The sequence below is a fragment of the Glycine soja genome, chromosome 13 (assembly GCF_004193775.1).
Source record: "Glycine soja cultivar W05 chromosome 13, ASM419377v2, whole genome shotgun sequence".
In the NCBI taxonomy this organism is placed as follows: Eukaryota; Viridiplantae; Streptophyta; class Magnoliopsida; order Fabales; family Fabaceae; genus Glycine; species Glycine soja.
This window is the reverse complement of record NC_041014.1, coordinates 16,599,236-16,614,644: the sequence shown is the minus strand read 5'-3', so window position 1 is coordinate 16,614,644 and position 15,409 is coordinate 16,599,236. Positions and strand designations below refer to the sequence as shown.

Genomic DNA, 15,409 nt, shown 5'->3' with positions numbered 1-15,409 from the left:
ACCTTATCATGGAGAACAAGTCTTTGCTTTATAGGCCTGGAACTTATGTGCAAAATAGAGTTAAATAAAGAAAAAGACGCAAGCAATCGCTTTCCATTAGTAACATGTAAATCCCATGTACAAAATAATAGCATAATTAAGAAGTGATGCCCTACCACCAATTCAGATACATTAGTCATCAATGGAACGAAATATCTAGGCAACCAAATTTAATCAATTTGTAAACAATATACATACAAGGCATCAACAATACATTTTGCAATTTGCCTGCTACCAATATAATCAATCAACTTGCGGACTTTTTCTACAACTTCAACCCTATGTTAAAAGAGACATGGTTCATGGATTCGGTAATCCTCATCTGGAAATTATGGTAAGTCGTGAAGTTATTTCTGTTAAATCCACCGAAGTCTCCAGTACTGTCATTTCAACTCAGGACTACCTTGTGCTAAATTCCAATCCGGGTAGACTAAGGCATTTTCACATTTATTATGCAAGCCTTCAAGGATCAAAATTCAACATTCATTTACAGGAACTGCAAATTCCATGACCAGTCCAAATCAAGTGGAAACATCCATACCATGACAGCAATGCCTCATCATAGTTGCAAAGCTAGGTCTGGTTGCTGAGAGTCAACAAGGACACCAGAAGATTGTTTTACAGGGGACCCTGGTGATTCAAAATCAATATTCAAGTCAGGTGGAAGGGTTTCCTGTTTCTGCCTTGGCTGGCTATGAGGACTAAGACCTCGCCAAGGGGACTGCATTTGAAATCTAGATTGGTCAGCAGATGCTAACTGAGGGAAAACCATAGGCCGGTTGGGAAACTGAGAAACAGCGCCTGTGTGAATAGGTTGAGGAGCAACTGCTTGAAATGGTTGGAAAGGCATTCCACCAGAGGGAAACTCCCCCCGAATTCTTGAAATATGCTGATGCAACTCTCTTGTTGAGTTGTACAAAGAATCTGCAGATATCTGATTTTTGGGTGAACTAGAATTGTTGGGTCCTTGTTTAAACCCTCCTGCCCCAACAGACATCCATGCATGGGCAGCTGCTGCTGAAGCATTTCCCAATTCATTTCTCTGTCCAGATGGACCTGATAGTGTCACTGGTGGAGTATCAACAAGCAAATGATTGGAAGAAGTGTGTTGCTTTTGAGCCCTTTCTGCGAACATTCTCATCAACTGAACTGGGTCGCTAAGGCCCTGCTCCTGCCCATGGACAACAGCAGGAGCAGCTCTGCTTGATTGATGTGATGTACTTTCAGGTGATGAACCAGTCACCTGTATATTCAAGCTTGTATTTGTGACTTTTCCATTAGGCAACTCTCCACTAACAATTCCATTAGTATCTGGCTGTTTGAACATGTTCCTTGGCACCATCTCTCTGGGCTTGGACTCTACTGCAGGAGCATTACTTGTAAACTTTGCAACCAGACCATTATTATTTTGATTACTTGAGGTTAAAGAATTCAACTCCACTTGCTTCAAACCCTTTTTCTCAGACTTGCCTGATTTCCTGGATTGGGCATTCTGCTCCTGATTAAGGATGTTGACAGGAGCACTGAGTTTTACTCCAGCAGAACCAAAGAAAGGTTTTCCTTTGAAATCAGGCATTGAAGGATGTTTTCCCTCAAGCATCTGTCCATTTAAAGGATGCTCGATGCTGGATTTCACATTCTTACAATTTTGGTTACTGTTTGGTAATTCAGTAGAGGAAGGAAACTTCATAACCAAACTAGTTTCTTTTTGGGCACAATTATTAACCTTTAATATTGGGGTTGGAAGTGGTTCATACTCTCCAACCCAACCACGACCAAATTTACATCCAGCAGGCAGTGCCTGTTGAATCCTGTGCGAAGCAATTTTCCAAGCAATAGGTCCTAGAGATGCACCAAAACGAGCCAAACTACTAGCATAGGAATATTCTGCATGAAGTCCAACCTGTATCCAAAAATTACAAATTCTAATGTTTTATGTTTTGACAATGTGAGTAAAAGCAAGCCAACTATACAAGAAAAAGATTCAGTCATTTTGATACATACAGTAACCAGATGCTTCATTTTACTCTCAAAGGTCATAAATATTGAATCTGATCTAACAATTGGTTGATTGGACATATTATAAGATGCACGACGACTTTCGTCAAGCACAAAGGACTTCCTTCCCCACTTAGAGAGAAGACCTTTCCCTGAAACAATATAGAACCACAATCAAAAATGGAATAACTAGCTTTTGACATAAGTATCCTCCTTTAACAGAATGTATAGGAATAATTGGGGTAAATGTAACGGGAGAAAGATAATAGCATGATCTCATTACTGACATACCTGACAAAACATCTTCAGCTTTCTCTTGATTTGCATCAATCCAGAAAGCATTTGCCTCCAAAATACCATCAATATTGCCAGACCTCTCACATCTACCACCTTGCATCAGATGGGAAGTTGGCTGTACATCTGCAATAGTAGCGAGAGTTGCCCCTGAGGAGAAATCAGAGCCAACAGGTTCTTGTGAGGCATGTGCCAGTGGCTTCTTTGGTTGCTTCTTAACCAAATAATTGGATCCTGCTTTTTGTTCTGATTTAAGCTCAATCTGAGAGCGTTCAAAGCCAATCCTTAACTTCTCAAACTTCTTCTGTCCAAGTTCTTGTATTGATCGTGCCTGTGACAAATATAGGGGTCACACAGTAAGCACAATAAAACAATTATTGATGTCACATTTGTTGGGAGGGGAAGGGAACACAGGGAAGCATTGAACTTTATACCTGTTTGTGGTATATAGTCTCTGGTGCATTGTATTGCATTGCATTTGAGCAAATTAAAAAGACATCAATCTGCATTCAACAATTCACCAGTCAGTATAATTATAGCAAAATCTTGTCTTCCAATTTTTACTCAATTAAGAAGACAAATTAATGGACAGTCAAAGTGTTAGAAAAGAAATAAATATTCTGGAATTTTTGTAATAGAGGGATCTATTAGCAGTAAAGCAAGTTCATTCTCACATTTGTTGAATAGTAGTATCATTCATCATAATTGCAATTGTTTTAAAAGCATCTACAAGTTGTCAGTACAAAGAAAAACCACACTAGTCAGGGAGACAAACAAATTATAAAAAAAATAAAATAAAATCAATTTCTTCCCAGTACAAATTTTAGTACTTCGTGAACAAGAACTATCTTTAATAAAGGAAATCTTCCACTACACTTTTAACCAAAAACCAAGATTGCTATAGGTAGTACCAGAGACACTGCCTCTCTTTTCCTAGAAAATCAAGATTTCCAACCCAAGATCTAAGCTATCATATCCTCTCAGGCATAAGCACATGAGTAATATCCATGAAGAACAGGAAGAAACAGAAACCGTATGCAAAATATCATTAGCTTTTTAGACTTCTGACAAATGATATCTAAATGGGTGGCAATAGACAAATTAATCAATAATTATATGAAGATGGTGTCATCGATAATATTAAACAACATTTTTTGCAAGAAAAGGTCTAGGAAACTCATGCTCATAAGAGAGTTTAAGCATGATCAAATCAAATGATGAGGATAAAATGATTTAAAGCTCCACATTCCAAAGAGCTAAACTGTAATATTAACACCAAGTTAGAGTGATAGACTATCACAATTCAATGACAATCAAGTGGGTTACAATCAAACACAAAATCAAGTGCAGCATGTGCCATTTTCAGCACACATTAGCAAAATCCAAACAGAATTCATTTAACAATACCATAAACACAGGATGATGCATCAACCAATAAGAAATTAAATTATGCAGCTTATACTCAGTTGCCTAATGCAATGATCATCTCTAAGTAATACTACAGAAAGACCTGTTGAAACTTGACAACATGCTGAATAAATCAAGAAATTAGCCATTCACAATGGTTTTTTTTACATGCTCAGTACTAACTACATTTGGCTGAGTCTTGCTAACAACCCACATTTTGAGTCTCAGCTCTCAAGTCTGAGCATCGTAAGTATATCAAGTTTGCATACCTCAAATTGTTCTAAGGTAGTATAAGATCCATTTCCCAACTTCTTCCTCACAGTGGCAAAGTCCATGGGATGCTCGATCACATCATGATAATCAGGAAGCTGCATGTCAAAAACAGAATTTGAACTTCCAACTCGGGTGTCTTCCAAAAGCAAGATTTACCAACTCACAGGAATAAAAATCAACACACCTCTTCCGGGTCAACGGGGTCTGCAAACACACCATAAGTATCCTTCCTGCCATCATCCATACCCCCACAATAGTCCCAAGTCAGAAAACAAAATAGTTTCACAAAAACATGCACCCTATTGCAATCACTCATCACCATAAGCAGTTAAACACCAAACCCAACAAAACACTGAGAAATGGAAAAGGAAAACACATACTTCTGAAGCTTGTCAAGGATCAATTCCAGAGTCCTCCTATCAGGCAACGGAGTCCCAGATTGAAGAATCACCGGAGCTAAAAAAAACAAAAACAAAAAGAGCAAATTGATGAAAACACACAAAGGACGATGCAGAAACACAACCACCAGTACCCTTTCAGCAGTCATCACTTTTTTTCTTTTCAAATTATCCATATATAATATTAAAAAAATACACCCACAACCACAACACAAGCACCCCAATTAAAATCACACGAACCTGAAACAGAAACAGAGTGGAGCCCTTTCGATTCCACTTTTCTGCCCTTTACCTGTCATCATTAGAAATTAACACATGCACACACAATTAATAGCGTCCAAAGGCATAAAACTTCACTCATCATATATATTTATATAATAGAGTGTGATAGAGACACAAACAATACAGACAGAGACAATTATATATATATAGAGAGAGAGAGATCAGATTCTGTGCATGTTAGTTTTTGACAGTTGACTTGTTAGTTAATCTCTCTCTAGATCCCGACACGGACAAAGAAATCTAGAGAGAGAAGATTTATTACACCAAAGAAGAATTTCAGTGACACTCATTGTAACTGTAATTGTAGCAGCAATTTCTAGTGGTATCAAAATCCCGACGAAACCGCAACCACAATTTAAAACCTTACACACACGCTAATGCATTACCACAGCGTCTTCGTCTTCTTCGTTCTCTTCCTCTTGTTCGTTTTCGTTCTCTTCCTTTTCGTCGTCACCGTATTCTTCCACTGGCTCGGCGCGAGTGCGGCTCGGCGACGTCGGCTCGATTTCTTCTTCTTCTTCTCGCTCTTCTTCTTCTTCTTCTTCACCGTCCTGGTTCAGCTTCGCCATGAGCTTGAGCTTCTTCTTCTTGCGCCTCCTCTCGTCCTCCTCGTCGTCGTCGAGGTAATCGCCGTCGTAGTCGATGATGTTGTACCTCACGCTCCGACGCCGGAGGCTCCGCCGGGGATCGGACTGCGACGCGGCGGCCGGAGACTCGCCGGAGCGGCGCGCCAGATCCGCCTTCGACGGCCGTCCCTTCTTCCTCCTCGCGATCTGAACCATCGCGCTCGCGCCCTCCGCTCTCTCCCTAGAAATCCACCGCTTTTTCTCTCTCTAGAATCGGTTCCTTCTTTTCTCTCTCCAGAAATGCGCTGTGTTTTCTTTCTCTCTCTTTTGCCCCTTGCTTCGTCTCTCATTCAGTGGAGTTTTCGAGGGGCGCAGCTTTGGAATCTTACCGGAGGCTCGGTTCCGAGCCTGGGCGCCGAACTTGCAAAGCTGAGACTCGGGTGAGTGGCGGGTGTACCTAATAATTAATTTAATGATGGCTCTTTCTTTCGTATTAACTCTTACGATTGGTTTATCTAAAAGAAATATTTAAATTAAAATAAAAAAATGTGAGATTCATATTAAATTTTGAATTTTTTTCTCTTATAACCAAACATACCATTAAGGGTATGAAGTCTTAATATTGTGTGCCTGGTGCTACCTATTGCCCGGATGAGCAGCATGTTGCTTTCCTCCTCAAATGTTACATTTTTTTTTTCTTTTAAGCAATGTTATGAGATTCGAACTAATAATCGACTTGATAGAGATATTGAGGGGTTGATCCAATGAATCATCGAATCGTATGGCATGACCCATTTTATATTGAGGTTTTGTTTTACACTCCTCCACGATACTGCTTCTCCGGCTAAAAGAAATAATAGCCAAGAGTGAATTTTCTCGTATCCACACATCCAACAAAGTCTGTGTCTGAATATTTAATCACCTCGAGATGATCAAACCTCTTATATGTAAGTATGTGTTCTTTCGTTCCCTGTAAGTATCTTAGAACTTTCTTTGCAGCTTTCCAATGTTTCATTCTCTGATTACTTTGATAGCTTCCTAACATTCTAACTACAAAGCTTATGTCTAGTCGAGTACAAATCTAAGCATACATAATACTTCCAACAACTGATGCATACGAAATTGCTTCCATTTTTTTTCGTTTCAGATAATTTATAGGACATCGTGCGAGACTAAATTTGTCTCTTTTCTGAATTGGAACAAGTGATGATGAACACTTTTCCATCCTAAATCTCTCTAATACTTCTTTATTGATATATGCTTTCTGAGACAAGCCTAACAATCATTGTGATCTATTTTAGAATATTTCTATCCCTATTACATAGCTTGTCTCACCCATATCTTTCATTTCAAAGTTGCTAGAGAGAAACTTCTTAGTTTCATGAAGAAGACCAAGATTATTAGTTGCAAGCAAGATATCATCAATATATAAAATTAGAAAAATAACCTTACTCCCACTGACATTCAGATATATACACCAATCAACAGTATTTTCGTTAAATCCAAAGGAAACAACGGTATCATTAAACTTCAAATACCATTGGTGGGAAGCTTGCTTAAGACCGTATATTGATTTCTTTAATTTGCACACCATGTGTGCCTTTCCTTGAACTGAGAACCCTATTGATTGATCCATATAAACATTCTCTTCTAAATCTCCATTAAGAAATACAGTTTTCACATCCATTTGATGTAGCTCCAAGTCATAATGGGCTACTAATGTCATGATAATCTTGAAAGATTCCTTTCGTGATACCGGTGAAAACGTCTCTTTATAAACAATGTTATCTTTTTTAGTAAACCCTTTTGCAACAAGTCTAGCCTTGTACGTTTAAGGTTGTCATGAGAGTCATGTTTAATCTTGAAATGGTTTTAGCTTATAAACCATCTAATTTCAATTTATATAAACCATCACAAAGAACACCAGTACCAATGAGATGATTATGCTTAAATAAACTGAAACATCAATTACCAAAATTAAATGAGTATCCAATAACATCAAGTGTAGATAATGAAACTAAATTCCTAGATAAACTAGGTACATAAAGAGTTTTCATTAAATCTAAATTATGTCCATTGTCGAGTTTTAAACGATAAGTCTTGACTGCTTCCACTGGAACTTTCACTCTATTCTCCATGAAGACGAACTTCTCATTTGGGCTTATGGTTTGGATTGTAAAAAATTCCTGCATAGTATTAGAAACATGAGTCGTACATGCAGAATCAATCCCCCATATATTATGGGGAACTTCAGTTAAGTTTGATTCAAAATATACAACAACATTAAGGTCACCTTTCTTTTCGAACCAAGACTTATACTTTGGGTAATCCTTCAGGAAGTGTCCATATTTTTTTTTATAGAAATGACAATTATTGCCCTTTGATACCTTCTTCTGGATTTGCAAAGAGTCATCATTGATCTTTAGTGGCCCTTTGCCTTTATCATGCTTCTTCACTAATTTCTTTCCAACTCCTTGATTCCCTTGGTGGCTTACATGATGGACTGAGCGACTTCCTTAATGAGCTTTCTCTTCATTACTACTAGCATCAATAATAATACCTAGTTTCTCTTCCAATATAGCAAGATCAAGATCCAAAATACTGAGATGAAATTTGACTTGCTCATTCTAGTCAAAGAAGTTAAGCCCATTAAAAATTGACATAAATGATACATGAGAGTTTAATGAATTGGGAACAGGTGCTGCATAATAAAATTCACATAAACGTTTTGAGACATAAAACACATATCATACATATAATTCATTTAGATAACAATCAATGTATATTAATATTCTTCTTTGGGTGATACACCAACACATATCATACAAACATGATGATGCTATAAAACCCTTAACATTATTTGATAATTAAATATGCACAAATTAGTAGTACCTATTTCCTTTGGGTATATAAATAAACTAATGGTACACACAAATTACCTACAATTATATTCATTAATTACAAGAACAACTAATTAACCTTTGGGTGATCCATAAATGCCTTATAATAATGAATTTCAATTACCCATAAACCAATAATTATATGATTTAGCATCCATTATTCTATGAGTAATTGAAATAATCATTAATTTGGAATTAAATAACCTTATAAATTTGGTCACTTTGACAACTAACAAATCCTTCATACATTTAATTCTAATAAAATATACAACCTACACATACTTATTACTGTTAACAGTTCATACTCATTTTATTAATTTCATTCCAGACAATAAAATAATAATCACATTTATTTGTTTTTTTGCATTCAAACATGCTCAAGTAAATATATAGCATATACATATTTGCTGCTATCAACAATTTCAAAACATTCACATTAATTTAATTTCGGGACATAAAATTTTAATCCTTTAATCATGTTCAACAATAATATTAAAAAAATGAACAGGTGGAATTGAGAATAGCAAAAGGTGGGTTGAGAATAGCAATTCCAAAAGCTTAATAATTTTTTGTTCGGGTAGACGTTTAAACCTTTTGTGCAGGCCAATACCATTGAAGTTTCGTATAATAGTATAATATTCCTTTCTCCAATGCTTCGAATAGCAACTATCTTTCTTTGTACAATATCTTTCTCATTAATTCACATTGAAGTTTCGTGTAATATCCATTCAAATTAAAAAGTTATCTTTCTCCGTACAGTGCAAAAATTGTTTCGAAAAGGAACAATTTTAACAATCATAAAATTTTGACACAGGGTCCATACTTGTAGCCAAAAACACAGTGAAAGACATGCCAATAAAACAATACATTCATACTTGTACTGAAAAATAAAATTTCAAAATTTTATAATTAAAATTCATAAAATTTGGAAAAACATTATTATTAGAGAATTATATAATTTCACAATCAAGCTTACCACATCTAAATCTTAAGGATTCCCTAGATTAATAATTATAGGAAATCAATAGGATCTTGAAATATATTATTCTCACAAATAATAGATAAATAATACATACCTTTTTTCATAGTAAAATTTCTCTTCGATGCACTTTAATTTCTTGGAAGATGAGAGAAACAAAATTTCGCTTCGTTGACTATTCTTTTTGTCTTTACATTTGTGATGACTAAAGGTTAAAGAATACACTTTTTTTGTTTTACGCTAGTGGGTATTAACTTCTTTTATAACCACTAAGTAATAGTTATCTCTAGAAACTTCTTCTATTTAATCTAATTATAATTTAATCTTTAATTATTAATTATTTATTTATTAGTTCTTACGTAAGTCACAAGTCTCTCATATGAGATATTAATTATAGCACAAATTTGTAAGTCTAAATCAGAGGAGATAAAGGTGATCGCGGAGTAACAAGAAGATGATCAACTCTTTGTTGCAACATGCTTTGCTACATACAAAAATTCTAGTAATTCATGGTTAATAGAGTGCACAAACCATATGATCGACGACTAGAAATTCTTTAAGGAGCTTGACAATATCATTGTTTCCAAAATAAAAATTGAAAATGATGATTTCATCTCATTCAAGTGAAAAGAAATTGTTGCTATTGAAAACTTGATGAGTTTGAAATATATCTCGATGACTAATGTGCTATATGGTTTGAGATTAATTAAAATTTGTTAAGTGTTGTTCAATAGCTAGAGAAAGACTATAATAAGGTGTCATTTGAACATAAAATTTATGTGATTAAAGATGAAAATGAATTAAATTATGAATATGAATTAATAGTATTAAATCTTGAAATTGATTCAAAATTATGCCATTAAGGTACAACCTTCTTATCAATCTTCTGCAAAAACCATCTGCTGCAACAAAATTGTTGCCTTGGATATTGCACAACTACTACTTATATATATATATATATATATATATATATATATATAAAGATTAAGAATTTTTCAAACAAAAACTGCACTGGAAACTTTTCAAATATTCAAACACTGCATTCGAAACTCCAGCACCATATAAGTTGCTTATTGTCCAAGATATGATCATCCAAAAGAACACAACCAATAATTTATCAGAACATATCTCATTCCATCTACTACTGATTCCTCCCTTTAAAATAGGTAGGTTAGAATCAGTAAACTTGTCAAATATGTTCAATAATGAACACTATTAGAAAATCAGAGAAAATAACTAACAAATAACTTCTTATGGAATGATAGATTGGTCGACATTGCTTTCAAGATTCTACAGTTCATAATATTAACTATCAATTTCATTTATCTCAACTTCGAAAAAAACTTCCATCTAATGTTATGAAAGGCAGAATGAATTCATACTAATGCAGCTAATCAAATTACGCAAAAAAAGAAGACATTAAAATGTGACATACTGACATCTATGAACAATATCAAATTAGGACCTTTGTAATAAAATCAAACAAATATAATAAGCTTCCTAAAGGTGGGGACAATTCCCAATTTGAGAAGAAAGTTACAAATGTTTATCCTTTTTTACAGTAATTATTTTTTTATTTAGCCAAGAATTCCAAATCCTAGTGGTAATGCAGTAACTATCAATTAGCAAATCTATAACTAGCTATCTCAATAATATAATTATTTTTCTTCTCCTATTTTTCCCTTCATCTTATCAAGTCTCTATCTTCTCTTATGATCTCTTCACAGCAATGGCCTGTGAACATGTTGGAATATAAAATGTGAGGTTAAATTCTTTAGTGTAAATTTCTCATTATTTATCCCTCAGAAGGCACAACACAAGAATTTTTTTTCCATATACACCTTCTCTCTCCTATAATTTCCCCATATATATCACTTTCAAATTTTTGAAATGCACCTCTTTGTGTTATTGGTGAGAAGTTTGGGCTGGGGAATCCGACTTCTATGTGGTTTCATTTTTTTATAATTTAAAAAAATAGTCTTTTTTTTAATTTTATTTTTTAATTTAAAATTATAATATAAGGACACAAATTATGTTTTTTTTTATTTCAACAACTTGTGAAATTTTTTTAATTTTAATTTGTTTTAAATTTATTTTAAAAAATGTTTTTTAAGGAAGTTAAGTCGGGAATTCACTACTCGACTTTCCAACTTTATTTTTTAAAAATATTATTTTTCAATTTTTTTATTTATTTAAAAAAATAATATTTTTTAATAAAATGATGTTATTAAATATTTTTTTTCTTATATTATTTAATTTTTAAAAATTGATAATATTTTTGGTTTAATAATAATTAATTTATACAAGATTTTTGAACTTTTGATTTTTTTAAATATTTTTTTTTATAAAAAACACTATGAATATATAGTTATCGCATGTTAGTTATATTATATGAAGAAATTAAAATGCTCTAATAACAAAAAAATAATATCAACAACAATTGAAAATAATAAAATGAAATTGAAACATAATAAATAAAATAAAATAAAACGAAAATAACAGAATGTACCAATAATAATAATTGAAACATAAAAATGATGAAACTAATTATAATTTGAAAGGTGTTGTGCAACGGACATGTTTTCTTCCAATAGTTTGATTATTGATTTGTTAAAAATAACTAAAATTTCTATTGGACAAAAATGTCTCCAGTAGTTGGATTCTGCTAATAGTTTTAACACATTTCCATTGTTTTCCAACTCTATTATTTGATATTTGATTAATTTTTTTAAATATTTTGAATGATCTGACTGTCAAAAGAATAATTGTCTGACCAGTTGTGATTTGTAAATTCCATAAAGGGGAACCCCTATAGGCACAACTTGCTTGATGTCATCCTTTAGTTTTTTGATGTTACATCCTAAAGGAATTTTCTTATTGGGTTTGTTTCGGTGAAGGAGAAACCCAAAAAATCGTTTTGTCGTGGTATCTTTCACTTGTCGTTGTAATACAATATTGTATCATGAGTAGAAGTGATGATGGATCGAAATAGGTTGAGTATACCATCGGGTGTTCTGTTGATGGTACATAATAATTCTATAGGGCCAACACATGAGTATTGCTCATTGCACATTAACATTGTGCAAACATCATCATTTTTTAATTGCAAAGAATGAAAAAAAGATTGGTGACCTGCGTCTATGGATGGTTGTCAGTAGTAGATTTCATCCACAAATTGATTATTGGCTAGCCTAAGGATGTTATGCATTCTATTCTTGAGTGTCTCAAAAGAACACTCATTAGGAACTCACATTGGTATTGAAGTAGGACATTGAAAACAAACACCAGTTTCATTGTGAATGATTGATCCATTTGGAAAAATGAATGTTAATCTCGAGTTAGAAATGGTTTGATTGATCCATTTGGTGAAACATTTATTATTTTTTCAGAGACGTGGATAAATTACAAAGTGTTGTCAATTTCGACTTTAATTTTACTTTGCTGCCTGGTGCACTAGATATCCATTGTTACTTTCAGTCTTAAATTTAAATTGTGAGTTGTCAATTCAATGTTGCTGGTGAAACATGTATTTTTTTAGAGACGTGAGTAAATTACAAAATGTTGTTAATTTTAATTGTGATTTTACCTTCCTACTTGGTGCACCAGACATCTATTATTACTTTTAGACTTAATTTAAATTGTGAGTTGTCAATTTAATGTCATTTTTTTGTAAATAATAGAGACTTTGATTAATTTGCACATGCTTATAAAAAAACAAGTGTCTGCATTTTAGTGAGTTGTCATTTTTTGGATCAAATTGTTAACATAAACTGAACACAAATGATTTATTTCATTACCTAAATTAAGTACTACAAACAACCAACTACAAAACGAAGTAGACAATGCAAACTCACAATGACATAATGTTAAAGCACTGAACACCGACATAGCACATCATAGGAAACCCTTAAAGCAGAAAGAACTAACACACGAATCATCCCCAGATTACCAACTTTGTTTGAATATTGGTTTGTGGGAAGGAGACATGTTGCATGCTTCCGACCTGGAGGAGGAGTCACTATCACTACCATGGTCTTTGACCCAACAACTCTCGTATTCATATAATAGGTCATTCACATTGGAGGTTCAGTCATGTTGGTTGTTTGATGGGTTGTTATTATCAAATTGTGCCAAATAACTCCACGAATGGTAGTGTTGGTTGTTGTAAAAAATGTTGAACATTTGTCGAACGTCAGGATCATCTCCCATAATAAAACATGTGTACATATACGATTGTCCTGACTCAAATATGGGACATCGAAAGCAAAGATGTTGGATATGTTGGTATGGTTCAATGTTTATTTTTTGGTGAACATGTTCAAACAATTGTGTAAGGGTTATGACCTTGTTGACCATGAAATTTTTTGTGTTGTTACTAAAAAAGGTGGTGCCCTCATTAGTGTTGTAGATTTGACCATTGTAGTAAACACAAACATACGTAGTTAGGTGACACATCGTGATAGGGGTTGAGATGAATATTTGAAAGTTCTACGAAAGTCTTCAGTTGGTAGTGATATTTATAGAATTTGTCGGTTGCAAGCAGGTGTTCACTGTTTAGTCACATACACCGATATATGACATGTGAGCATGTTAAACACATGGCCTCGATATGCAATAAAGGTTAGTGCGCTAAGTATTAATAATTAAAAAATAGGAATCTTTGATGTGAAAACTATAAAATAAATTTGTCACAAATATTTGTAATGTATTAGAGATAAATTTTATAAATTGCATAAGATGGTCACTTTAACATTGTTTTAAGGGTTGAAAACATAGTTTTATTTTTATTTTTTACTCTTAATTTGATGTCCTTCTTGATGAAACTGTTACACAATATTTTATAAATTGCATAAGATGACTACTTTAATATTCTTTTGAGGGTCGAAAACATAGGCTTTTTTTACTCTTAATTTGAGGTCCTTCTTGATAAAATTGTTACACGATATATATTTTTTTTGGATTCTTTGATATGAAAACTATGATATAAATTTGCCATGGGCATTTATAATGTATTGGAGATAAATTTTATAAATTGCATAAGATGGCCACTTCAACATTGTTTTGAGGGTTGAAAACATTGGTTTTTTTATTTTTTACTTTGAATTTGATGTCTTTCTTGATGAAACTGTTACACGATATATACTTTTTTGGATTCTTTGACATGAAAATTATGATATAAATTTGTTATGGATATTTGTAATGTATTGGGGATAAATTTTATAAATTGCATAAGATGACCACTAAAACATTGTTTTAAGGGTCGAAAACATATTTTTTTTTCACTTATAATTTGAGGTCCTTCTTGATGAAATTGTTGTACGACATATTTTTTTGGATTCTTTGACTTAAAAATTATGAAATAAAATTTTCACGAATATTTGTAATGTATTGGAGATAAATTTTTTAAATTGCATAAGATGACCTCTTAAATATTTTTTTAAGGACCAAAAACATAGTTTGTTTGATTTTTTACTTTTAATTTGAGGTCCTTCTTGATAAAACTGTTACACAATATATTTTTTTTTTACGTGAAAACTATAGAATAAATTTTCCATGGATATTTGTAATGTATTTAGAGATAAATTTTATAAATTACATAAGATGACCACTTAAACATTGTTTTAAGGATCGAAAACATATTTTATTTTTTACTCTTAGTTTAAAGTCCTTATTGATAAAACTGTTCCACAATATATTTTTTTATAAAATTTTTTATTTGAAAATTATGAAATAAATTTGTCACAAATATTTATAGTGTATTGAAAATAAATTTTATAAAATGATCACTTAAACATTATTTTAAAGGTAAAAAACATAATTGTTTTAATTTTTTACTCTTAATTTTAAGACTTTTTTTTAATAAAACTGTTATATAATATATATATTTTTAGATTCTTTATCCAAGACATGTTGGATATAAGAGTCTATGATGTGACCGCGGTAACGTTTGTGGAAGGTTAGAGTTAAGAACCTGTTCCCTTCTCCTAATAGGGGCTGAGCATCTTCACCACTTCAGCTTTGAAGTTCTTGATTTTGGAATAAGTTTGCAGTAACGTAGGCTTGGATGATAGCGTATTAATATGTCATTAATTATATCAGTTGTTACTTGTTTTAACTGATTATGTTGTCATTTTAAATAATATTTGAAATCAATATTAATATGTCATTAATTATATCAATATCAATTTAGTTTGTACACTAGATTTGGAATGTTCATTTTTATATCAGTAATATTTATAATAATAAATGTTTTTTTTTATTAAATTACACTTT

The 15,409-nt window shown here is 32.8% G+C and overlaps 1 protein-coding gene across 1 annotated transcript; it reads right to left on the bottom strand.

Annotated features, from left to right (window-relative positions):
* Positions 1-60: 60 nt before the first annotated feature.
* Positions 61-5,702, bottom strand: LOC114381781. Its single transcript, XM_028340996.1, has 9 exons — positions 5,078-5,702; positions 4,650-4,701; positions 4,392-4,467; positions 4,196-4,241; positions 4,008-4,106; positions 2,766-2,834; positions 2,329-2,662; positions 2,044-2,189; positions 61-1,942 (listed from the first exon to the last, which is right to left on the bottom strand). The coding sequence occupies exons 1-9, from the start codon at positions 5,471-5,473 to the stop codon at positions 599-601; spliced, it is 2,562 nt and encodes an 853-aa protein (XP_028196797.1). The 5' UTR covers positions 5,474-5,702; the 3' UTR covers positions 61-598.
* Between the last annotated feature and the right edge of the window lie 9,707 nt (positions 5,703-15,409).